This window comes from Stomoxys calcitrans, chromosome 3 (assembly GCF_963082655.1).
Source record: "Stomoxys calcitrans chromosome 3, idStoCalc2.1, whole genome shotgun sequence".
In the NCBI taxonomy this organism is placed as follows: domain Eukaryota; kingdom Metazoa; phylum Arthropoda; class Insecta; order Diptera; family Muscidae; genus Stomoxys; species Stomoxys calcitrans.
Genome location: NC_081554.1, coordinates 190954983 through 190980733, shown reverse-complemented (window position 1 = coordinate 190980733; position 25751 = coordinate 190954983). Strand labels below are relative to the sequence as shown.

The following is a 25751-nucleotide window of genomic DNA, read 5'->3' as shown; positions in this document are numbered from 1 at the left end:
GTTTTAAAGACGGTACTGCAAGTGTTGCGACGTAAAGAAACACCTGGATTGTGACATTTTTTGTTGATAAGAGAAACAAGTAAAAGCGTGCTAAGTTCGGCCGGGCCGAATCTTATATACCCTCCACCATGGATCGTATTTGTCGAGTTCTTTTCCCGGTATCTCTTCTTAGGCAAAACAGGATATAAGAAAAGATTTGATCTGCTATTAGAGCGATATCAAGATATGGTCCGGTTTGGACCACAATTAAATTATATGTTGGAGACCTGTGTAAAATGTCAGCCAATTCGAATAAGAATTGCTCCCTTTGGGGGCTCAAGATGTAAAATAGATAGATCGATTTATATTTGAGCTATAGACCGATTTAGACCATAATAAACTCGTATGTTGGTGGTCATGAGAGAATCCGTCGTACAAAATTTCAGTCAAATTAGATAATAATTGCGACCTCTGGAAGCTCAAGAAGTCACGATCCCCGATCGGTTTATATGACAGCTATATCAGGTTATAAACCGATTTGAGCCTTATTTGACACAGTTGTTTAAAGAAAGAATAAAATACGTTTTTCAAAATTTCAGCCAATTCGGATAGGAATTGCGCCCTGTAGAAGCTCAAGAAGTCAAGTCCCCAGGTCGGTTTATATGACAACTATATCAGCGTATAGACCGATTTAAACCATACTTGGCACAGTTGTTGGATATCATAACAAAATACTTCTTGCCAAAATTCATTCAAATCGGATAAGAATTGCGCCCTCTAAAGGCTCAAGATGTCAAGACCCAAGATCGGTTTAGATGACAGCTATATCAGGTTATGAACCGATTTGAACCATGCTTGGCACAGTTGTTGGATATCATAACAAAACACGTCGGGCAAAATTTCATTCCAATCGGATAAATATTGCGCACTCTAGAGGCTCAAGAAGTCAAGACCCAAGATCGGTTTATATGGCAGCTTTATCAAAACATGAACTGATAAGAAGTATTTGTGCAAAATTTCAAGTGGCTAGCTTTACTCCTTCGGGAGTTAGCGTGCTTTCGACAAACAGACGGACGAACGGACGGAAATGGCTAAATCGACATAAAATGTCGTGACGATCAAGAATATATTGGGTTGCCCAAAAAGTAATTGCGGATTTTTTTAAAAGAAAGTAAATGCATATTTAATAAAACTTAGAATGAACTTTAATCAAATATACTTTTTTTACACTTTTTTCTAAAGCAAGCTAAAAGTAACAGCTGATAACTGGCAGAAGAAAGAATGCAATTAAAGAGTCACAAGCTGTGAAAAAATTTGTCAACGCCGACTATATGAAAAATCCGCAATTACTTTTTGGGAAACCAATATATACTTTATGGGGTTTCAGACGAATATTTCGAGTAGTTACAAACAGAATGACGAAATTAGTATATCCCCCATCCTATGGTGGAGGGTATAGAAACACCTTTATTGTGACATTTTTTGTTGATAAGAGAAAAAATATAAACATTGTGAAATTCCTTGCTGAGAAAGAGAAGCCAACGGCTAAGTGAACCGAGAGTATTTTGGTGGTTGCAAAAGACCAATCGTGAAGTCAAGTGCATATGAACTTAGCCACAGCATAGAATTGTCTTGGTGTGTGTGTGCAGTTTTGTGAAATGCGGTAGCAACAGACAATAAAAAAAAAAAAAAAAAACAAGGAGAGACGCTCATATTTTTTCCCCGAACATTTTTTTTATACCCACCACCATAGGAAAGAAGGTATACTTATCTCGTCATTCCGTTTGCAACACCTCGAAATATTCGTCTAAGACCCCATAAAGTATATATTTTATATTTTCTTGATCGTCTCGACGTTCCGAGTCGATCTAGCGATGTCCGTCCGTCTGTCGAAATCACGATAGCTGTTGAACGCATAAGGCTAGCCACTTGAAATTGTGCACAGATACCGAATATTGATGTAGGTCGTTGGGGTTTGCAAATGGGTCATATCGGTTCAGATTTAGATATAGATCCCATTTAAACCGATCTCCCGATTTTACTTCTTGAGGCCCTGGAAGCCACAATATTTGTCCAATTTGGCTGAAATTCAAATCGGTCTATAACCTGATATAGCTACCATGAAAACCGATCTCCCGATTTCACTTTTTCAGCCCCTGGAAGCCGCAATTTTAATTCGATTTGGCTGAAATATTGCACATAGCATTTTGGTACGACCTCTAACAACTGTGTCAAGTACGATGCAAATTGGTTTACAACTTGGTATAGCTCCCATTCAAACCGATATCCCGTTTTGACTTCTTAAGGCCTTTGAAGCCAAAATCCGATTATGACCTAATCCGATTTGACCTAAATTTTGCACATGGTGTTCTCTTATGACCTCCAATCATTGTGTTAAGTGCGGTCCAAATCGGTCTGTAACCCGATATAGCTTCCACATAAACCGATCTCCCGATTTAACTTCTTCGGCCCCTAGAAGCCTCAATTTTCAACTGATTTGGCTGAAATTTTGCACATAGCATTCTGTTCTTATCTCCAACATCTGTGTCAAGCACGGTCCAAATCGATCTATAACCTGGTATAGCTCCCATATAAACCGATTTCCCGATTTGATTCTTGAGCCCTTGGAAGCCTCAATTTTCATCCGATTTGGCCTTATTTTTGCACAGTGTGTTCTCTTATGACCTCAAAGAACTGTGTTGAGTGCAATCCAAATCGGTCTATAACCTGATATAGCTCCCATATAAACCGATCTCTCGATAGGACTTCTTGAGCCCTTACAAGTCGCAATTTATGTCTGATTTGGCTGAAATTTTACAGGTGAGGTTCCGTTATGACTTCCATCAACTGTACAAAGTACGGTCCAATTTGACCTATACCATGATAAAACTTCCATATAAACCGATTTGATTTCTTGAGTCTTTACAAGACCCATTTTTTCCGATTTGGCGGTGTTCTGTTACGATTTTCAACAACTAAGCCAAGTACGGTTCAAATCAGTCTATAACCTGATATAGCTCCCATATAAAAAGGTTTCTCGCTTATCCTTGTTCGGTTACTAGAAGCTTTAATTTTTGCTGGATTATTTTGTATAAATTTATAGCAGAATCCAAGGTGGTGGGTTCCTAAGATTCGGTCCGGCCGAACATGGTACACTTTTACTTTATTTTTTTAAATTTTGATGATTGAGGACCAATACGTTGATTTGTCTTGTTGCTAGAAAGCTTTTGATTTGTGTTATTTGTGACTCTCGATTTTTTGATAAAGATGTTGATGCAATCCAGCAATTGCTTTGTTTTCTAAATTTTTGCTTGCCTCTGATTAGAGTGTTTTGTATTTGTGCGAGGCACACTCGATGAGTTTCAGCAATAGACGTTAAAGAGATAATATTTGAATGTGATATTTTGATGATAATTTGGAATATTTATACCCTGCACCACCACTGTGGTACAAAAGAAGGTTATGCTGTCTGTTTGGTGGGATTGGAAAGGTGTGGTATATTTTGAGCTGCTTCCAAGGAACCAAACGATTAATTCGGATGTTTACTGTCAACAATTGGACAAATATACAATATAGCCATCAAGGAGAAGCGACCAGAATTGGTCAATCGTAAAGGTGTCATATTCCACTAGGACAACGCTAGACCGCACACATCTTTGGTAACTCGCCAAAAACTAAGTGAACTTGGCTGGGAACTTTTGATGCATCCACCATATAGCCCTGACCTTGCACCATCAGACTACCATTTATTTCGATCTTTGCAGAACTCCTTAAATGGTAAAACTTTTGGCAATGATGAGGCTATAAAATCGCACTTGGTTCAGTTTTTTGCAGATATAGGCCTGAAGTTCTATTAGCGTGGAATACTAAATTTGCCAGGAAGATGGCAAAAGGTTATCGAACAAAATGGCTATTATATATTTGATTAAAGTTCATTCTAAGTTTTATTAAAAATGCATTTACTTTCTTTTAAAAAATCCGCAATTACTTTTAAGGCAACCCAATAATAAAAGCTTTATGTATTACCCCATTTCGCTGAAATTTGAAACAGTGAGTAGGTTAAGACCTTCCAACATCCAACATAAATAAGGTTCTGATCGGACTATATTAAGATATAGCTGCCATATAAACCGATCTGCCGATAAGGGACACTGAAGCCTATTAAAGCTTTATTTATTACCGGATTCCGCTGAAATTTAAAACAGTGAGTTTTTCTGAACTTCAGTCTATCCGACCATGGTATGGTTCAAAATGATTTATAATTGGATATATCTGCCAAAAAGACCAATATTTTGTTCTACAAAATTGATTAGTGACATATATATTAGACCATTCAATGTCCGTGCCGAATTTGGATGCTTAAGTTGTGTAATTGGACCGGATTGTGACGAAATGGGGTTTACATATATACCCGAGGTGGTGGGTATCAAAAGTTCGGCTCGGGCGAACTAAACGCCTTTTTACTTGTTCTTTTTTTATCAAATTCGTACTTCACTCAAATACTTTCATTTATGACCCATATTGCAACGGCGGGTATATGTTCACGCTTCAGGAGATTTTAGGTGGGGCGTTCCCCTATTTGACTTGACTCCAAATAAAAAAATTTTTGTTTTTGATAAAGTTGTCTTTAATACACGATTGGTTTCATTTCTTATACATCTTATCAATTATGGGGGCATATTTCTTCTCAATAAATTGCCGACGGCTTTTAAGGGTAGGACCTGTGGGGGAAAGGATATTAACTTTTAAGAAAGTTCATAAATATTTCCTATGTTCCACCTACCTATTTCGCCAGTGGGTATTGAGAAGTCATGTGGTAGCACTGAAAAATATTGTACCCTTTGAGCATTGGAAATGGCCAACTGATTTGCTCTTTTTACACCCATTTCCAAAGCTTTCTCCAGTTTTTCATCAATCTTAACTTGAACACCATTTGGATCAAAGTCCCTGAGATTTTCAGGTAAATGAATATGCAACATTTCCGATAGGCTAGAGTAATGCAAGCCTAATGAAGCTAACCAATCGAGGGTTTCGGGAAGCAGAGTATCTAAGGGAAGACCAGTATCAAGATCGGTGAGGGTCTGAACGAAGAGATTTTTATAGATAGTTGAGTTGGTACAATCAAAGACTAGCAATAAACAGTTTCGGGATGGAATTAGAGTTCTAGGATAGTAGTCGAAGAATTTGCTTGAAGTCGGAATACGGTCCAAGTGTAAGCAAACTTGGTCTCCGGGTAAATTATCCCAGTGGGATCCCAAAACTCTCACTCCCCTCCCCTGATACTTACCTTAAAAGTCAGTAAGGCTGTTATATATTTTCTACGATCTCCAATTGCTATGGCATTACTGAGACAGGGTAACTCTTTTTTTATAAGAGCTTCTATGTAATTTGGAGGCATATTTTCTCCACCTGCTGTGATAATCAACTCCTTAATGCGTCCCGTTATAACTAAATTTCCGTTGGCATCCAATAGGCCCAAATCACCAGTGTGTATCCAACCATCTTTGGTGAGAGTTTCCCTAGTCTTCTCTGGATCTTTTAGATAACCCATGAAATTCATGCGGCCCCTCATTAGAACCTGAAATGTTAAGTTCTCAATGAGTACATACACTAAAGTTGTTATTGTTCTCTTACCTCTCCTTGTTCAGAATCATTGATTTTGCGAATTTTAACTTCTATATCTCCTATGGGTTTGCCTGCTGCATTCGATAGGTTGCGCTGGAAATTGTAAAACACTATGCCACTTGACTCGGATAGGCCAAAGCATTCATTTAAAGGTGTGGCTATGCATGAGAAGAAGAGTTTTAGTTCTCGGGATACTGGAGCACCGCCAATGAAACAACTCTTGACACGATCCAGACCCAGGTTTATTTTGCATTGTTTAACCAAATAGGAGTAGAGACAGTAACTGAGAGTAGGTTTGCTGAAATGAGGAAAAACAAACTTTTCTAGGAGGAGGGTTATATTGCAACAGGTTTTTTCGATAAATCCTTTTCCTCTCCTTCCTTCTTTTCTTATTTTTATACCCCTCCACCATGGGATGGGGGTATACCTAATTTCGTCATTCGGTTTGTAACACCTCGAAATATGCGTCTGGGACCCCATGAAGTATATATGTTCTTCCGTCCGTCCGTCTGTCTGCTGAAGGAGTAAAGCTAGCCGCTTGAAATATTGCATAAATATTTTTTATTAGTGTAGGTCGGTTGGGATTGTGAACCATATAAACCCATCTTGGGTCTTGACTTCTTGAGCCTCTATAGGGCGCAATTCTCGTCCGATTTGACTGAAATTTTGCACGTGGTGTTTCGGCACCACTTGCAACAACTTCCCTATGTATGGTTTAAATCGGTCCAGGTTTTGATATAGCTGCCATATAAACCGATCTTGGGTCTTGACTTCTTGAGCCTCTAGAGTGCGCAATTCTTATCCGATTTGGCTGTTTTTTGACTGCACAATTTACATCTTGTACTACCTTCTTACCCCTTTGCATCACTCAGATAATGTTGCATCATTGCTGTTCTGGCCATTTCCATTGCTGTCTTAGTCACCCTCCAATATTTGCCTCGATATCCATTAATTTTTCTTGTAGTTTCTCAAAAACCCTTGGCATTCCCAATAGCAATGTGGGTCGTACTTCTCTTATAAGCTTTGGCCAGGAATCCTCTTAAGGCATCACCATCGCCAAAAAAGACTTGACCTCCAATGGCCATGGGCATGAAGATATCAAAAATTGGGCGGCAATGTGATTCAGTGGTAGATAAGAGAGAATGATCTCATTTCCAGGTTTGAGATTGGGTATGACCTTACTGGCAGCCTGCGCTGCATACAAAATGGCATCATGAGAGATCATAACGCCCTTAGGCATGCCAGTGGGTGCCAGACTAAAAGAAAACAACTAAAAATCAATCGCTTAACCTATAACAAAAGGCTTACCGTAAATATTAGTAAAGCACACTCGTTGGGCGCCAGTGACTTTTCTCTCAAATGCAGCTCGCCTTGCAAATCTTGGCCATAATGCATTTCAACTAAATCAGACCAACGATAGTAGCCGTTTTTCTTATCCTCCTCCCCAAAATCGTAAGGCCCTCTTAGTTGAATCACCGCATGTAAATTGGGCAATTGTGACCTTATAGCTCTAATCTTCTCCATTTGTTTTTGATCTTCCACTACCACCACGGAGGCATCCGATGTTTTCAGAACATGCAGAACAGTTTCAGCTGAATTTGTGGTATAAATACCAGCGGAGATGGCATTGATGCGTATGGCGCCCAAGTGAATAAAAAACCATTCAGGACAATTGCTGGCCAATAAACCCACCGAAGTTTTAGGTTAACCTCCAGATGGAGTAGTGCTAAAGCAGCTTGTTTACATGTTTGGCATAATCCTTGTAGGAAATGGTAGTCCAGTGGGGTATGTTTTCTGTAGAAGTTTCCTCACGGGGTGTCTTGGGGATGTTTTAAATGCCAAGGCAGGTAAATTTTGGTATTGCTGACAACACTGTTTAAAAAATTGAGGTATGGTTTGGGGTTTGATTTCAAACAAACATTGGGGGGAGGCCAATATCTTAACTGGATAATGCAAGCAACAGGAATAGTAGTCTGTGGTAGGTCTCAAAGTGGTCATGTTGTAGTGATATTTGCTAAATTTTATTTTAAAAAAAGGTTTTAAAAAGAATTTAATGTTGTTTTTAGAGAAAATTTATCTAAAAATGTTGGCTCTTCTGAAATTTTGTCTTTAAAGAAAATTTATTTATTATCCCCAATAAACCTATCCCCGGATTTGACTTGAGAACCTAGAAGCCTTAATTTCATACGATTTGGCTGAAATTTGAAACAAATACTTCTGGTTTGACTTTCATCATCCATGCCAAGTACGATCCTAGTCGGTCGGTTCAACTCTCTCCTCAGCAATCTTTGTGGGCTGTGATGAGAGAAAGAGAGCACTTGCTCAACCTTAAGGCTTCACTAGCGCCTTCAATAATCCACAGAAGTTCGACGAGAATTCCCGTTTTTGCTCTCCTAGTCTCCTTCTTGAACAAGCCCACTACTTTTAAATACTAAATTTCTCATTAACATTCCATTCCATCCCATCTTCCCATCTGTTCCCCAGCCCACTACTTCACGATATACATGCTAGCCAGGGCTGCCAAATAAATTTGGAAGAAAATCAGCACTTTTCGAGGCGATCAAGAAGTCGAAACAGGGGATCGGTTTTATGAGGGCTATATCTGTTTATAGACCGATTCCGATCAGGTGTTTCATTTTAGCTTCCAACAAGTGTATCAAGCATGGTCCAAATCGGTTCATTACCGGATGTAACTCTTACATAAACCGATCTCGGATCTTGGCTTCTTGAGCCGCTAGAGGGCGCAATTATTTTTCCATGTAGTGTTGTGTTATCACTGCCAAGTACGGTCAAAATCGGTCTATAACCTGATATAGCTTCCATAAAATCCGATCTCCCGATTTGGCTTCTTGAGTACTTACAATCCAGAATTTTTGTACGATTTGGATGCATGCTGACTGTCTGTTGAAATCACGCTACAAGCTTTAAAAATGAAGATAATTAGCTAAAATTTTGCAGAGATTATTTTTGTCCATAGGAAGCTTAAGTTCGAAGATAGGTTATATTGGACTATATCTTGATATAGCCCTCAGTATACCAATCTTCCGATTTAAGGTTTTAGGTGATTAAAATTGGAAAAAATCGGTTCAGATTTGGATATAGCTCCCATATATATGTTCGTCCGATTTGCAGTAAATACAGCAATAAAATGGTCATCTGTTAACCGATTTTCTCGAAATTTAGGTGGAAGGATTTTCTTATGACTCTCCATATTACTGGTGAATTTCATATGGTCTGAATCGATCTATAGCCTGATATGGCTCTCATTATACCGATCTCCCGATGATGCTTTAATTTAGGCCCTTGGGCCCATAAAAGGCACATTTACTGCCCGATTTCGCTGAAATTTAGCATGAGGACCTATGGCCGCCATGTATACCGATCTCCCAATTTTAGTCCTTGTACTCATAAAAACGGCGTTATTTCGCTGAAATGTTATACCGTGATATATGTTAGGCCCTACGACATCCGCATTCAATATGGCCTCCACCGGTATATATTTGGATATAGCTGCCATATATAGCGATGTTCCGTTTTAAGGTCCTAGGCCCATAAAAGGCGCACTTACAATCCAATGTCGCTGAAATTTGGCGTAGTGAGCTATGTTAGGCTTTTCGACATCCGTGCTTCCTATGGTTCAGATCGGTCTATGTTATGTTTTCACAACTTGAATAACGAACAAGTAAAAAGGCGTTAAGTTCGGCCGGGCCGTTCGTTGGGATACCCACCACCTCGGGTATATATGTAAAGCCCCTTTCATCAAAATTCGGTAAAAATTCATAACTTATGTCCCATATCAGTTATATCAAAATATGTTCCGATTTGGACCAAATACCAATAAGTACAGTAGCTATATCTAAAAATAAACCGATCTGAACCGTATACGACACGGATGTCGAAAAGCCTAACATAATACTGTGTCAAATTTCTGTGAAATCGGATTATAAATGGGGCCAAGACTTTAAATCGAGATATCGGTCTACATGGCAGCTATATCCAAATCTGGACCGATTTGGGCCAAGTTGCATAAAAATGTCGAAGAGCCTAACTCAAATCACTGTCCCAAATTTCAGCGAAATCGGATTATAAATGCGTCTTTTATGGGCTTAAGACCCTAAATCGGAGGATCGGTCTATATGGCAGCTATATCCAAATCTGGACCGATCTGGGCAAAATTGACGAAGGATGTCGATGGACCTAACACAATTCACTGTCCCGAATTTCATCAAAATCGGATAATAAATATGGCTTTTGTGGGCCTAAGACCCTAAATCGGAGGATCTGTCTATATGGCAGCTATATCGAAATCTGAACCGATCTAGGCAAAATTGAAGAAGGACGCCGAAGAGCCTAACTAAACTCACTGTCTCAAATTTCAGCGACATCGGACAATAAATGCGTCTTTTATGGCCCCAAAACCTAGATATCGGTCTATATGGCAGCTATATCCCAATCTGGACCGATCTGTGCGATATTGCAAAAGTATGTCTAGGGGCTTAACTTAACTAACTGTCCCGAATTTCAGCGACATTGGACAAAAAATGAGTATTTTATGGGCCCAAAACCTTAAATCAAGAAATCGGTCTATATGGCAGCTATATCCAAATCTGAACCGATCTGGGCCAAATTGAAGAAAGATGTCGAAGGGCCTAAGGCAACTCACTGTCCCAAACTTCAGCAAAATCGGATAATAAATTATGGGCTTAAGACTCTAAATCGAAGGATCGGTCTATATGGCAGCTATATCCAAATCTGGACCGATCTGGGCAAAATTGACGAAGGATGTCGATGGGCCTAACACAATTTATTGTCGCAAATTTCATCAAAATCGGATAATAAATATAGCTTTTGTGGGCCTAAGACCCTAAATCGGAGGATCAGTCTATATAGCAGCTGTATTCAAATCTGAACCGATCTGGTCCAAATTAACAAAGGAACTCGAAGGGCTTAACAAAACTCCCTGTCCCAAATTTCAGCGAAATCGGATTATAAATGTGGCTTTTATGGGCCTTAGACCCTAAATCGGAGGATCGGTCATATGGGGGCTATATCAAGATATAGTCCGATATAGCCCATCTTCGAACTTAACCTGCTTATAGACAAAAAAAAGATTCTGTGCAAAATATCTCAGCTCAATATCTCTATTTTTAAAGACTGTAGCGTGATTTCAACAGACAGACGGACGTCCATGTCTAGATCGTCTTAGATTTTTACGCTGATCAAGAATATACAATGTCGGAAATGGATATTTCGATGTGTTGCAAACGGAATAACAAAATGAATACCCCCATCCTTCGGTGGTGGGTATAATTATATATATTAGATCACTCGACGATCGTGCCGCATTTGGTCCAAATCATTTTTATATATATAGCTGCAATGGGTTCATATATGATGCATTTTTCTCCGGATTATGATGAAAGGTCGTTAACATATTTACCCGAGGTGGTGGGTATCCAAAATTCGGCCCGGCCAAACTTAATGCCTTTTTACTTGCTTTTTTTGCAAAAATTACATCGTGGACCCAAATACTTGCGGGGCCCATAAAATGTGCTTGGCTGTGAGCAAGCGTCTCGTTTTGTCTGTTATCGAGTAGTGTTGTCCCCAAATGGTCATATTTCCATTACTTAGAATATTGAACAATGTGTTGTAATCCAATGTGAATTCATGTGAATTTTGATTATTTAATATTTTAAGTATTATATTGAACAACAATTTCCGAGTTTAATAAAACAGAGATTATTAAGCGAATTGTTTAATCTGTAATAACGACGTTTTATTTTGATTTGTATATCGCACTCATTACTTTTTGTTTGTTTAATTATTCTAAAATCCACTTTGAATACTTCTCCACTTGTTTAACTGCCAACAGGATCACTTGTAATTATGTTCCTAAAGGCCACAGTTTTTCAACTAAACAGAGACTGCGCATTAAGTCAGCATTTATAGACAGAAAAAAGTGCGTCGAAGTAAATTTTGTTTTGAAATTGTTGAGTTATACGAATGTCAATACTATTTGTGAACTTTAGAGTCCAGTAAATGCTAGTTGTCATTTACCCTTTGTGAGAGTTGTAAAATTTATTACCATATTTCCTGTACATATTATTCCCATTTTTTCTTCAGTAGATACAAATGTAATTGGACGGTATGTGTATGTAAATGGGTGTGACGTTTAAGTTTCTGAGAACTTACATTTTTTGTTGACCTCTGAAGAGTCTTACTATAGAATTTATGGTTGAATGTAATTCTTATGAAATATTTACAATAAATGAAACATTGAAGTTACATGATATCGCATTTGTTCAAATCGAAAATCGCTCTAGAGTGTATAATGGTTCCTTGAAATCTCGGCGAAATCGGACAACAAATGCGCCTTTTATGGGCCCAAAAACTTAAATCAAGATCTGGGCCAAATAAAAGAAGGATGTCGAAGGGCCTAACACAACTCACTGTTGCGAATTTCGGCGAAATCTGACAATAAATGCGCCTTTTATGGGCACAAGACCTTAAATCGAGAGATCGGTCTATATGGCAGCTATATTCAAATCTGGACCGATCTTAACCAAATTGAGGAAGGATGTCGAAGGGCCTAACACAACGTACTGTCCCAAATTTCACCAAAATCGGATAATAAATGTGGCTTTTATGGACTTAAGAACCGAAATCGGCGGATCGGTCTATATGGGGCTATATCAAGATATAGTCTGATATAGCCCATCTTCGAACTTAACCTGCTTATGTACAAAAAAATAAGAATCTGTGCAAAGTTTCAGCTCAATAACTCTATTTTTAAAGACTGTCATCTTAGATTTTTACTCTGATCAAGAATATATACACTTTATGGGGTCGGAAATGGATATTCGATGTGTTGCAAACGGAAGGACAAAATGAATATTCCCCCATCCTTCGATGGTGGGTATAACAATGTTGAACTTATCCAACTCTCCAGTGGGTAAGCAAGAATTATGTGGCAACACCGAAAAATGTGGAACTTTTTGGGCATTTGATAAGGCATAACGATTGGCACTTTTAATACCAGCTTTCCAAGGCTTTTTGAACTTTTTCTTTCAATTTAATTTCCTTGCTATTAGGTTCAAAATCTTTTAGTTCAGCTGGTAATTTACAGTGAATTTACAGCATTTCGAAGAAGCTTGATTATTGCAGATCCAAAAAACTAAGTCATTCTTTAGTTTCTGGTAATAGGATAGCCTTAGGGTAGCCAGTATTAGAATCAATAAGTGTTTAAAAAATGGACAACAAGAAGACTGGAATCCATCAGATTTATCTTAATTATCATCTATTTGATTTATTCTGGTTTGCCAACACTTTCCAGTCTTGCATACTGGTAATTTTAAACAACAATACCACTGAACTCGGATAAACCATAGGCATCAATTAAAGTCCAATCCTAGGTAGAAACATTTCAGTTCTTTGGCTACCGGAGCACGAGCAATATTCATAAATTCAATGCATTTTCAAAAATTTTTTGAATTTCCACAAGTTCTTAAAATTTTGATAAATTCTAACAATTTTGATGAATAAGTGTGGAAATTTTAATAAACTCTAAGAATCCTCATTAATTAAAGGAATTATCCTACATTCTATGAATTTTCATGTATTCAAAGAAGTTTCATGTATTCTAAGAATTTTCATTAATTATAAAAATTTGGATATATTCTAAAAATTGTTGATGGGGGAATTTTCTAAGAATTTTCATAAATTTCAAGAATTTTCATATATTCTTAGAGCTTTTATAAACAATGACAATTTTCATATATTCTAGGAATTTTCATTCATGCTAAGAATTTTCATTATTTATAAGAATTTTCATAATTTCTAAAATTTTGTATAAATTCTAAAAATGTATATTTGTTTTATGAATTCTCACACATTCTAAGAATAATTGCTATAAACTCAATGAATTTTCATAGATTCTAAGAATTTTCATAAATTCTATAAGTTTTCATCAATTCTATGAATTAAAAAAAAAAAATTCGCTTGCGTGTTTGTACAGCTTTTGCAATTTTGTCGTTTAAACTTTCCCAATTCGATCGCTTAATTTATTTTATTTTTTAAGCCGTTTTATCGGTCAGGCCATATAATTGCTTACGCGATTTTTCAGTCTCGCGATTTTATAGCGTATGCGATTTATCGCTTACACCACTTTATCGCTTACGCGATTTTACTGCTTACGCAATTTTATTGCTTAAGCGATTTTATTGCTTAAGCGATTTTATCGCTTACGCGATTTTATTGCTTACGCGATTTATTATTTTATTTTTTTATTATTTTATCGCTTTCGCGACTTTATCGCTTACGCGATTTTATCGCTTACGCGACTTTATCGCTTACGCAACTTTATCGTTTACGCCACTTTATCGCTTAAGCGACTTTATCGCTTACACGATTTTATCGCTTACACGAATTTATCGCTTGCGCGATTTTATCACTTACGCGATTTTCTCGCTTACGCGATTTTCTCGCTTTCGCGATTTTCTCGCTTACGCGATTTTCTCGCTTACACGATTTTCTCGCTTACGCGATTTTCTCGCTTACGCGATTTTCTTGCTTACGCGATTTTCTCGCTTACGTGATTTTCTTGCTTACGCGATTTTCTCGCTTAAGCGATTTTATCGCTTACGCGATTTTCTTGCTTACGCGATTTTCTCGCTTAAGCGATTTTATCGATTATGCGGCTTTCTCGCTTGCGCAATTTTCTCGCTTACTTGATTTTCTTGCTTACGCGATTTTCTCGCTTACGCGATTTTCTCACTTACGCGATTTTCTCACTTACGCGATTTTCTCGCTTTCGCGATTTTCTCGCTTTCGCGATTTTCTCGCTTACGCGATTTTCTCGCTTACGCGATTTTTTTGCTTACGCGATTTTCTCGCTTACGCGATTTTCTCGCTTACGTGATTTTCTTGCTTACGCGATTTTCTCGCTTACGAGATTTTCTCGCTTGCGCGGTTTTCTCGCTTGCGCGGTTTTCTCGCTTGCGCGATTTTCTCGCTTACTTGATTTTCTTGCTTACGCGATTTTCTCGCTTAAGCGATTTTCTCGCTTAAGCGATTTTCTCGCTTAAGCGATTTTCTCGCTTAAGCGATTTTCTCGCTTGCGCGATTTTCTCGCTTGCGCGATTTTCTCGCTTGCGCGATTTTATAGCTTAGGCGATTTCATTGCTTAAGCGATTTTATCGCTTAGGCGATTTTATTGCTTACGCTATTTTATCGCTTACTCGATTTTATAGCATACGCGATTATATCGTTAATCGATTACATCGCTTACACGATTATATCACTTAAAAGATCTTATCATTCACGCGATGAGACCGCTTGTCTGATTTTATCGCTAATCCAGTTATCTCTTTAGAGATTTTATTTGTTTATATGTAAGCTATATCAGATTATAGATCGTACTTGGCACACGTTTTGGAGGTCATAACAGAGTGCTATGTGCAAAATTGTATCTAAATCGGATGAAAATTGCGGATTCCAGGGGCTCATTTGCTATACTCAACGACCTACACCAATATTAAGTATTTGTGCATAATTTCATACATTATACATTACACGATTTATCTGCCTGCCACTACGTTCATCCCAAAGACTATAGTTATCCGGTTTTACTTAGTTGTAGTGTGTTCATATATAAACTCAAATAATAATAATTATTATTACATCTAATATTGTAGAACTTGCGGTTGGTCGCCATACCAGCACATTTGTTGTATTTGCAATAACTAGTTGCAAAAACTAAGTGACGTTATAAAATGTGTTAGAATTAAGCAGCATTAAATTTAATATCCATTTTATTAACCGGAGACACGTTCCCATGAGGTTAATTCTACCTTAATTGGAATATTAAAATATTAAATGGAGACAGAGTTAATGTTGATATAATGACTAAAAATGTTATGTTATTAATAAAAGTGTAATAATACGGCCCACCCTTAGTACACTTATAGGGCCAATGAATCTAGGTTATTAGTTGAGCAACCAATGATGTCGGGAAAGGCCAACCTGCAAGTAAAAGTTAGACAATTTAACCGTTAAATCTTAGTTAAAACTGACTATATATTAGTTAACTCCTTCTGCAGAGAAATCGGATGGTAATCCGCCCCATGCCACTATGAACAAACACTAAAGCCAATAATCGGCTTGTTGTGCGCTCTAAATACTAACAAAAATCCGGGATACTAACAAAATCCTAAATTGTTTTCCATGCCACGATGCTAAGTAGTTTCATGACTGGTATTAAGTCCCCACCTACGTGCCAGTATTTGTAAGATGCAAAAGCCGGGAACTGACAAAGGGAATTCTCCAACGTCTTACCATCTTCCACGCATGCCCTACACATTCTATCACTTGCCGCACCGATTTTACATAAGTTAGCCCGTTGTCCAGTGTCCCGTTATGATACCAATAGCTATACAGACCGCCTTCTTAATTCCTTTCAGTAATAGCCTCTTCTTCTTACGATCTGGATCCCCCATAGTAATTTCGCCGTTCTACCGAGTGTTTCGCTGTTCGTCGGGTTATTCAAGTTTATTGACGGCAGTCCTCTGGCCTTTCCCGCCAAATCGTCTGACCTTTCTTTCCCCCTTACTCCGTTATGGCCCGGCACCCAAACGATGCGTATTGTGCCCGGATCTCCGCCTGCAGGACCGTATTGTGGTCCGGCATTTTAAAACAGATCGCAGTCTCTGAGTTCTCAATATAGACCCCCAGGCCCATTCTGTCCTCTAGCTTTGATACATTCGTTTAACATGATCTTCTAGATGGCAAAACTAGGGTGTCATCAATCCAAGGCTGTGCAGCAGTGCCTCCCACTCGAACTCAAGATTCATCTCAGGTATCCGATTCAAAACCTCTTCCTGTCCTTTCAGTTTTCCTATCGTCGTATATAAGATTCGGCCCGGCCGAATTTGTCGCGCTTGTTCTAGTTAGTATTTAGAGCAACCACCAAGCCGATTACAGGAGAAGATTTATGTCCTTAGTGGCATGTGACCCAGAGGATTTTCATCGTTCTATTGACCTTTTCTAAATTGGGGGGTTCGCCGCCTACACCCTTTACTTGATCTGTGGCGCTTCAAAGGGCTTTGCATTCCCACGACCAATTCATCCCCCCGTTCCCCTTTACTCTGCTGTAGCCTGGCACTAAAACAATGTGCCAATCGTTCCATTCTGGGAGAAGGTGCTAAGCTCCTTCCTACAATTCAAAATATAGCTCCTAATTATATCGATCGCCCGAATTATTTATTATAGGGAAGATGTAGGGTATTATGTAGTATGCTCCTCCCGACTCTGGCCTTTCCTTACTGGTTTTAGTCTAAATTTAGAATATTGACCACTCTTATTACCTCCAACACCTACACAAATATAATTCCAGATTAGTCCTTAATGAATACAGACCGCTTTAGCTCCTAGAAAGCTAACTCATTTGCAAGACCAAGATTTATTGAAAAGAATACAAAGTTTGACCCGGTTTTAAATTTTTTTTATTAAACTTTTCGATTGCCATACATTTTATCAATGATTTTGGAATATTTCTCAAATATGACATTGCGCCTTGTCTTCATAGTAGGACCTACAATAGCAAAAAAGTTTAAGAAATACAACATAAATTTTCTTTACAAGGATTACCTACCTAATTCATTGGTTGCCATACTAAAATCATGTGGCAACACCTGAAAGTATTGTATTTTTTGTGCATTTGATATTGCTTTTTGGTTATATCTGTCAATTCCTTTCCGTAAGGCTTCTAAAATTTTGTCATCAAGTTGTACCTCAACGCTGTTGGGATCGAAATCGCAAAGATTTTGTGGCAATTTTATGTGAAGCATTTCGGAAAGATGAGTGTAACTAAAGCCCAGTGCTTGTAACCATGCTTTGGTTTCAGGGAGTAACGTATCCAAAGGATATCCAGTTACAGAGTTAATTTCGGTCTGTAAGTAAAGAAAGATAAGTGGTTACAGATAAAAAAAAAAATAATATAAGTAAAAGCGTGGTAAGTTCGGCCGGGCCGATGAAACGCATTTCTTTACCCGATATCTCTTTACAGGCAAACAAAGGACCATGGATAAGAATTTTTATGCTATTGGAGCTATATCAGGTTATGGACCGATTCCGACCGTACTTGGTTTTGGAAATTAAAGACCATAGTAGAAGTCATTGTGCAAACTGTCGGCCAAAATCGAATAAGAACGTCGTCCAAGGGCTTAAGTTATAAAATCGGAAGATCGGTTTATATGGGAGCTATAATAGGTTGTGGACCGATTCAGACCGTGTCTAGCACATATGTTTAAGGTCATACAAGAAGTCGTTGTATAAAATTTCAGCCAAATCTGATAATAATTGCTCCCTCTAGAGGCAAAAGATGTCAAGATCCGAGCACTGATTTCTTCGAAGTCGAAACGAAATGCTTCATGCAAAATTTCACCCAAGTGGGATAATAATTGCACCCTCTGGGGGCTCAAGAAGTATAATCGGGAGATCGGTTAATGTGGGAGCTATATCAGGTTATAAACCGATTTTGACCATACTTAGCACAGTTATTGGAAAACATTATTTAACACCTCATGCAAGACTTCAGATCGGATAAAAAAAACGCGGCTCAAGAGGCTCAAGAAGTCAAGATCCGAGATCGGCTTATAGCAAAACATGGACTAATATAGCCAATTGACGATCTCAACCGGCCTTTATATATATGAATTATTCGAGCAAAATTTCAAGCGCCTAGCTTTATTCCTTCGAATTTTAGCGAGGTTTCGACAGACGGACGGACATAAGGATGAACAGACGGAAGGACAGAATGTCAAGACGATGTATAAAGGGGGTTTTAAACAGGGACGCTACAAAAGTAAACCGATAGGGACAGCAAACGACGCCATATTTTTGCCGCTCTTTTAACATTTCTCTTCAGGAATGTTTGTCATTTCATGATGGAAAGTGGAAATTATTAAAATGTACTGCCGAAATTTGGAGTCAGTGGCCTCAACTTTAAGAGCACTACGATTAGGCTCATTTCTGCTTGAACGGTATGGTTAATAAGCAAAATATGCGTTATTTTTAGACGGCAATCCACACGTATTCCATGAGTCTTAACCCCAAAAAAATTTACGGGTTTGTGCGGTATATGGGTCGGCGGCGTCATTGGCCCGTACTTCTTTCATGATGATCAAGAAAGGCGGGTCGCTAGAAATGGGAATTGCTACCGTTTCATGATTACAGAATATTTTTGGATCCAATTGGATGATCTGACTTGGATCATGTGGATCCAACAGGATGGCATCACAAGCCACACAGCGAATGTCACAATTCACTTATTGGAAAGAAATTTTGGAGAACGAACCATGTTGGGTTATCTCACGAAATGGTCCAGTCGATTGGCCGCCTCATTCGTGCGATTTGATGCCTTCAGACTATTTCCTGTGGGGCTGTCAAGTCCTGTCAAGTGTATGGTCTATGCCAACAAGCCAGAGACGATTGAGGAACTTTGTACGAATATCGAAAGTGAAATTGCAGCAGTATCGGCCGATTTATGCTTGAAAATTTTTACAAAATTTTTTGACTAAATTTTCTTTGAAAAAAATTTTGAAAAACGTATTTTAAAAAAATCCTTGCTAAAAAAATTTTTTGACAAAGATTTTTTGAAAAAATTTTTTTAAAAAAAATTTTTGCTTAGCAGGAATGAATAAAATGATGAAATTGATTTAATAAAATTTCAAAATTTTGTTGAAAAAATTGTCTTTGCAAATATTTTTTGACAAAATTTTCTTTGAAAACATTTTTGTCAAAATTATGTTAGAAAAAAATTTTTGACAAAATTTTCTTTGAAAAAAAATTTTAAAAAAATCAATACAACTTCCAACAGATGCACAAAATCATGTGTAGTATGGAAGAAGTGTGATTTGCCACAGAAAGAATCTCTGTCTTTACACAAAAATACATGCATTGGGAAAAGTACAGCTTATAGACAGGGTTGGCGAGCGTGATTAATGTGGTAATTGGATCATAGATGCGTTTTCGCTATTAATACGATTCAAATACAACATACCAACGCACGGCCCTTGAAGCCATCACACCTAATATGGTTGAAAAGTTTTCTGACCAAAGACGAAACGCGTCCCATGGTGGTTGATGTGTTGCAATCTTTGGCTTTCCATTTGCATTTGCATCTCCGATCATTGAGCTCGTTTCGAAAGAGCTCAGAGAAAAAAAAAGGAAAAAGAGAAAAATTTTTTTTGGGAAAAATTTCTTTGAAAAAAATTTATAGAAAATTTTCAAAAAATATTCTTAGGAAAAAAAAATTTGACAAACATTTAAAATACTGTCTGATTTTTCTCAGATATGACTACATATATTGAAAAAATTTGATAAAATTTCAAAATTTGTTTTGACTAACATTTTTGACAAAATTTTCTTCGAAAATAATTTGTGGCAAAATTTTCTTTAAAAAAATATTTGGAAAATTTGTTTTGAAAAATGTTTGTCAATTTTTTTTTTTTTTTTGAAAAAAATTGCTGACAATATTTTCATTCGAAAAAAGTGAGTGAATAAAAATATGAAACAAATTTTACAAAATTAAAAAAAAATTTTACAATTTCTTGAAAAAATTTCATAAAAAATTTTGAAAAATTTTCTTAAAAAACTTTTTTTTTTAATTTAAATTTTTTTTCTTTGCAAATATTAAAAAACAATTTTCTTTGAAATAATTTTTTTTATATATTTTTTTTTTTTAAATTTTCTTAAAAAAATGTTCACTGAAAAATTTTTTTACAAAAATTTCTTTGAATAAAATTTTTGACTAAATTTTCTTGAAATAATTTTTTGACTACATTTTCTCAGGAATGAAGAAAAATATGAAATAAATTTAATAAAATTTCTTATCAAAATTTACTTTAAATGCACGTTTTTATTAAAATGTTGTGCCTGTGAAAATTTAATTTCGACTTGTTCACATTTGAATAAAAAATTGGAACTATTGCTCACCTTAAACGTTAGCAGCACTGTCAAGTATTTCCTTTGATCCCCAACAACCATGACATTACTGATACATGGCAACTCTTTCTTGATCAAATCTTCAATGCGAATTGGGGGTATGTTTTCACCACCATCAGTTATAATTATTTCCTTAATACGGCCTTTAATGTAAATATTGCCTTCGGCATCTATGGCAGCCAAGTCACCGGTAAGAAACCATCCATCTGGGGTAATGGCTTTAGCAGTTTTCTCCGCTTCGTTGACATAGCCCATAAAGACATTGCGACCTCTAACTAGAAGCTGTAAATAACTTTTTTAAAGAACTCATTTGATTAAATGTGGCCGAAGCCTGTCTTACCTCTCCTTCACCTTTGGCATTGGCATTATACAGTTTCACCTCTATTCCACTTATAGATTTGCCACATGTCCTTAGATTATAGATATCGAAATTATAGGACACTCCTGCCGAGGTCTCGGATAAGCCATAGGCCTCTAATATGGGCAAATTTAAGCTTAGAAAGAAAAGTTTTAGATCTTTGGGCATGGGGGCACTGGCAGCAAAACACATTTTTAAGTGATCCAAGCCCAAGTCTTGCTTCATGCGGTTTGTTATATTCTCGGCCAACCAATATTTCACTGGTGAAGTTGGCTTGCTGTAAGGGAGTTATTGTAAACTTTTATTCTTCTATTTTGGTTATCACATCTCACCCTGCCATTTTATCCAGATAGTGTTGCAACATCATCAATCTGGCCGTATTTCTAAGACCTTTCTCTATTTCTGAGCATTTTGACTCCAATTGCATTAATGTCTCCTGAATTTTTGCAAATACTCTGGGCACTCCAAAAAACCAAGTAGGCTTGGCTTTTACCATAGCATCCACCAAGGTTCCCTTCAGGGCATTCTTATCAGCAAAATACACCAAGGCTCCCTTGCCTATGCTCAAAAATATTTCGAAAAATTGTGGACCTATGTGACTTAAAGGCAAATATGATACCGTTGATTCTAGGCCCTGTTTCAGAGTGTTCAGCATCTTATCTGCTGTATAGGTGGCGAATAGCATGTTGTCATGGGAGAGCATAACACCCTTGGGCATGCCCACAGTGCCAGACTACAAAGGCAAGCAGGTTAAGGAAATGATAAAAACGCATATCCTCAACTTACTGTGTATATCAGCAATGCACACTCGTTGGGCGCCACATTCCGTTCACGCAGCTGAAGTTCAGCTCTTAGCTCCTTGCCAAACTTCAAGTTCATCAAATCCGGCCAACGATAACAGCCCACTTGCTGTTCTTTTTCATCAAAATCAAAGGGCCCATGCAATTGTACAACGGCTCGCAAGTGTGGTAAATGTGATCGTATTTCACGAACTTTTGCCATTTGATGACTATCATCCACCACTACCACTGAAGCGTTTGAGGAAGACAGTACATGCAACACAGCCTCTGCTGAATTTGTGGTATAAATGCCAGCTGCAATGGCATTAATGCAAAGCGCTCCGAATTGTATGTAAAACCATTCCGGCGAATTGAAAGCCAAGACACAAACTGAAGTTCTTTGTTCAACTCCTACATAGAGTAGAGCCAATGCAGCAAGTTCAACATTGATCTCATATTCCTTATAGGTTATAGTGTTCCACGTTTTGTTTCCTTGAGGACTTGCTTCGAATGCCAAAGCTGGACAATCTTTGAATTGTTGACAGTTTTGATGAAAAAATTGTGGTATGGTTTGAGTTTTGATTTCAGACAAACTCTCTTGGGTGGCCAAGAGTTTTACGGGCTCCCGTAAAGAGTGGGAAGTGAAGGATCTGGCTGTCTTTAAGGGCGCCATCATAGTGGAAAGTTAAAATCAGCCTGTAACTGAAAATATAACAGTTAATGAGAATCAATTTCAAGTTCTGCCGAGGTTAAATTTCTCAAAGAGAAACAAGTTTTAAATCTTTTTATACCCACCACCGAAGAATGGATGGTATATATATTCCTGATCAGCGTAAAAATCTAAGATGATCTAGCCATGTCCGTCCGTCTGTCTGTTGAAATCACGCTACAGTCTGTAAAAATTGAGATATTGAGCTGAAACTTTGCACAGATTTTTTTTTCCCATAAGTAGGTTAAGTTCGAAGATGGGCTATATCAGACTATATCTTGATATAGCCTCCATATAGACCGATCCGCCGATTTAGGGTCTTAGGCTCATAAAAGCCACATTTATTATCCGATTTTGCTGAAATTTGTGACAGTCTGTTGCATTAGGCCCTTCGTCATCTTTCTTCAATTTGGCCCAGATCGGTTCAAAATTGGATATGGCTATATATATATAATATAAAAGGTGCATTTATTGTCCGATTTTGCCGAAATTTGGGGCAGTGAGTTTTGTTAGGCCCTTCGAAATTCTTCGTTAATTTGGCTCAGATCGGTCCAGATTTGTATATAGCTGCCATATAGACCGATCTCCCGACTTAAGGTCTTGGGCCCATAAAAGGTGCATTTATTGTCCGATTTTGTCAAAATTTGAGGCAGTGCGTTGTGTTAGGCCCTTCGACATTCTTCTTTAATTTGGCCCATATCGGTGCATATTTGGATATAGCTGCCATATAGTCCGATCTCTCGATTTAAGGTCTTGCGCCCATAAAAGGCGCATTTATTGTCCGATTTTACCGAAATTTGGGACAGTGAGTTAGGTTAGGCCCTTCGACATCCTTCCTTAATTTGGCCTATAACGGTCCAGATTTGTATATAGATGCCATATAGACCAATCCTCCGATTTAGGGTCTTAGCGCCATAAAAGCCACATTTTTTATCCGATTTTGCTGAAATTTGGGACAGTAAGTGGCCTTAGAACCATCAACATCTTTCTTCAATTTGGCTCTAATCGGTTCAGATTTGGATATAGCCCCCATATAGACCGATGTATCGATTTAAGGTTTTGGGGCCATAAAAGGCGCATTTATTGACCGATGTCGCCGAAATTTGGGATAGTGGGTTGTGTAAGGCCCTTCGACATCCTTCTTCAATTTGGCCCAGATCGGTGCAGATTTGGAGATAGCTGCCATATAGACCGATCTATCGATTGAAGGTTTTGGACCCATAAAAGGCGCATTTATTGACCGATGTCGCCGAAATTTGGGATTGTGGGTTGTGTAAGGCCCTTCGACATCCTTCTTCAATTTGGCCCAGATCGGTGCAGATTTAGATATAGCTGCCATATAGACCGATCCTCCGATTTAGGGTCTTAGGCTCATAAAAAGCGCATTTATTGTCCCATGTCGCATAAATTTGGGATGGTGAGTTATGTTATGCTCTTCGGCATATTTCTACAATTTGGCCCAGATCGGTGCAGATTTGGATATAGCTTCGGTCCGGCCGAACTTAACGCCTTTTTACTTGTTTAATTATATCACTGCAATTTGACTTAAAGGGGAAAAAACTCTGTTGAATGTATCCATAATTCAACGCGTATGTGTCTTAAGTCTTTTTTTTTCAACTCACTTCGATTTTCGTTATTACCTGTTCACTTTAAACGCAATACTAAATCTTATCGTAATTGTCTATGCAATTTATATGCAACTAAGTCTATGAAATTTGTAACAGTTAAGTAAACTTTCAAAGGAAGCAAACTATTAGTAAAACATTGAATGATATTTAAATTATTAGAGGGTTTAAATGGCTTAACTCGCATTAAACTGCACTGGAGTAGCATGCGAAATTTAGCAACATTTTATTGATATGCAAAATGAGCATGCAATTCATGGAAAATCAGACAGATTGCAAAATCCACTTTAATATGAATATGGCTCATATCACTTAGATGCTTCTTTTTTACGATAATTTCAAAGTTTAACTTTTTTACGCCACACTCATTAATTTGTTTGTGCTCTACAATTTATGTTAGTTTTTAGGAAATAACCGGAAATTTGAAAATAGAATCGATTTGTCTAGTTAAAGGAAATGTAAAACAATGCTTCGGAACTGTTGTGAAGGAATTTGTTTATTTGATATACCCAGAGTACGGGGTTTTTATGCAAAATCGACATTTGCCCATCAATCAAGTGACAACTGAGGTGTTACTTTGGCACAGAGGCCACCTCGGTGCAGAGGTTAGCACGTCCGCATATCACTTCAAAACGCCTGAGTTGAATTGCAGCGTGAGCATCAACAAGTAAAAGCGTGCTAAGTTCGGTCGGGCCGAATCTTATATACCCTCCACCATGGATCGCATTTGTCAAGTTCATTGCCTGGTATTTCTTTATATGCAAAGAAAGAATAATTGATAAATCAGTATGGAAACGACTTTTGCCTTTCCTTACTGATTTATCAATAGTAAACCTCCTATCCTATAGTGGTGGTTATAATTATTCCTCAAATAATAAGTGTCATTAATGTGATAATTTACACCTTGATCTTGTGCAATTAATTGATTAAAATGAAAATTGACCAATTTGCTGTATAGCCATATAAACATAAATCTGTCATTGCCCCAGTTTAGTCTCGATTTAAGAGTAAAAGCCTACATTTCGATTGGAAACTTAGAACTTAAGGTAATTACAAATATCAATACATAAACAAAAGGAAGTTAAGCTAAGGCACAAAGTGCTAAAATATTCACGGGAAGTGTGATAGTTGAAAAATTGCGAAGCACATACGAGTACAATATTTTCTTTACCAAACTAACTAAAGTTTAGTTTTAACAAATAACTTAAAATGCTTGTATCTCCTTAAGTTGTAGATAACATGTGGATCAGATTGAGGTGTACAAAAAAAACTTAAAATGCTAATATCTCCTTAAAAAAATAACTAAAATTACAACTAAATCTCTTTTTCAAGAGTTATTAGTGGAAAAACTTCTGAAAAGTGAAAAAGTGGAAAGGTGGCCGTACTTAAAATCCTTGCTCGACTCAAACTCTTAATTGTGTTTTGGGCTACTTCAATTGTAGCCACTAAAAACTCTTCTAAGCGGACATTGCATTTTCGTAACTGTGGCTTAGTGAGAATATTGTTCCTATGGATTTAGTTTCCCCTAAATTCCCTTGTTTATATATTTTAAATTTGTAGTGCCTGAAAAAAAAACAATTATAAACATTTTATAAAAAATTATAAAAGGTGAATTGATGTGTCAGTTTTAACCGGGAAAATGACGAATTTTTGCAAACCGTTGAATTGGTGGATTT

General features: G+C 37.4%; 4 protein-coding genes across 4 annotated transcripts in view; 1 reads left to right on the top strand and 3 right to left on the bottom strand.

The window, feature by feature from the left end:
- The window catches only part of LOC106080492 (long-chain-fatty-acid--CoA ligase heimdall), a 33057-nt gene that overhangs the window by 218 nt on the left and 7088 nt on the right, over positions 1-25751 (top strand). The gene's annotated exons all lie outside the window — the stretch shown is intronic.
- LOC106080494 (long-chain-fatty-acid--CoA ligase heimdall) lies at positions 4613-7285 on the bottom strand. The gene is made up of 5 exons (XM_059365225.1): positions 6460-7285; positions 5614-5902; positions 5267-5557; positions 4763-5060; positions 4613-4700 (listed from the first exon to the last, which is right to left on the bottom strand). Exons 1-5 carry the CDS (start codon positions 6510-6512, stop codon positions 4624-4626), a joined length of 1008 nt encoding a protein of 335 aa, XP_059221208.1. The 5' UTR covers positions 6513-7285; the 3' UTR covers positions 4613-4623.
- On the bottom strand, positions 17086-19694 carry LOC131995916 (long-chain-fatty-acid--CoA ligase heimdall-like). The gene is made up of 3 exons (XM_059365226.1): positions 19661-19694; positions 17252-17549; positions 17086-17191 (listed from the first exon to the last, which is right to left on the bottom strand). The coding sequence occupies exons 2-3, from the start codon at positions 17445-17447 to the stop codon at positions 17106-17108; spliced, it is 282 nt and encodes a 93-aa protein (XP_059221209.1). The 5' UTR covers positions 17448-17549; positions 19661-19694; the 3' UTR covers positions 17086-17105.
- Positions 20438-24157, bottom strand: LOC106080491 (long-chain-fatty-acid--CoA ligase heimdall). The gene is made up of 6 exons (XM_059365752.1): positions 24091-24157; positions 21749-22443; positions 21295-21695; positions 20945-21239; positions 20596-20886; positions 20438-20446 (listed from the first exon to the last, which is right to left on the bottom strand). The coding sequence occupies exons 2-6, from the start codon at positions 22415-22417 to the stop codon at positions 20438-20440; spliced, it is 1665 nt and encodes a 554-aa protein (XP_059221735.1). The 5' UTR covers positions 22418-22443; positions 24091-24157.

What these genes read in the sequence shown, in the direction of transcription:
- LOC106080494 (XM_059365225.1), bottom strand. Translation starts at nt 6,512, where the DNA reads ATGGAAATGGCCAGAACAGCAATGATGCAACATTATCTGAGTGATGCA. An exon ending in CAGCCTTACTGACTTTTAAG is followed by an intron (nt 5,061 to 5,266) that starts GTAAGTATCAGG and finishes CTCTTCGTTCAG; the next exon opens with ACCCTCACCGATCTTGATAC. An exon ending in AATACCCACTGGCGAAATAG is followed by an intron (nt 4,701 to 4,762) that starts GTAGGTGGAACA and finishes TTTCCCCCACAG; the next exon opens with GTCCTACCCTTAAAAGCCGT.
- LOC131995916 (XM_059365226.1), bottom strand. Translation starts at nt 17,447, where the DNA reads ATGCTTCACATAAAATTGCCACAAAATCTTTGCGATTTCGATCCCAAC. An exon ending in TATGGCAACCAATGAATTAG is followed by an intron (nt 17,192 to 17,251) that starts GTAGGTAATCCT and finishes TTGCTATTGTAG; the next exon opens with GTCCTACTATGAAGACAAGG.
- LOC106080491 (XM_059365752.1), bottom strand. Translation starts at nt 22,417, where the DNA reads ATGATGGCGCCCTTAAAGACAGCCAGATCCTTCACTTCCCACTCTTTA. An exon ending in GTGCATTGCTGATATACACA is followed by an intron (nt 21,696 to 21,748) that starts GTAAGTTGAGGA and finishes TTGCCTTTGTAG; the next exon opens with TCTGGCACTGTGGGCATGCC. An exon ending in TATCTGGATAAAATGGCAGG is followed by an intron (nt 21,240 to 21,294) that starts GTGAGATGTGAT and finishes ACTCCCTTACAG; the next exon opens with CAAGCCAACTTCACCAGTGA.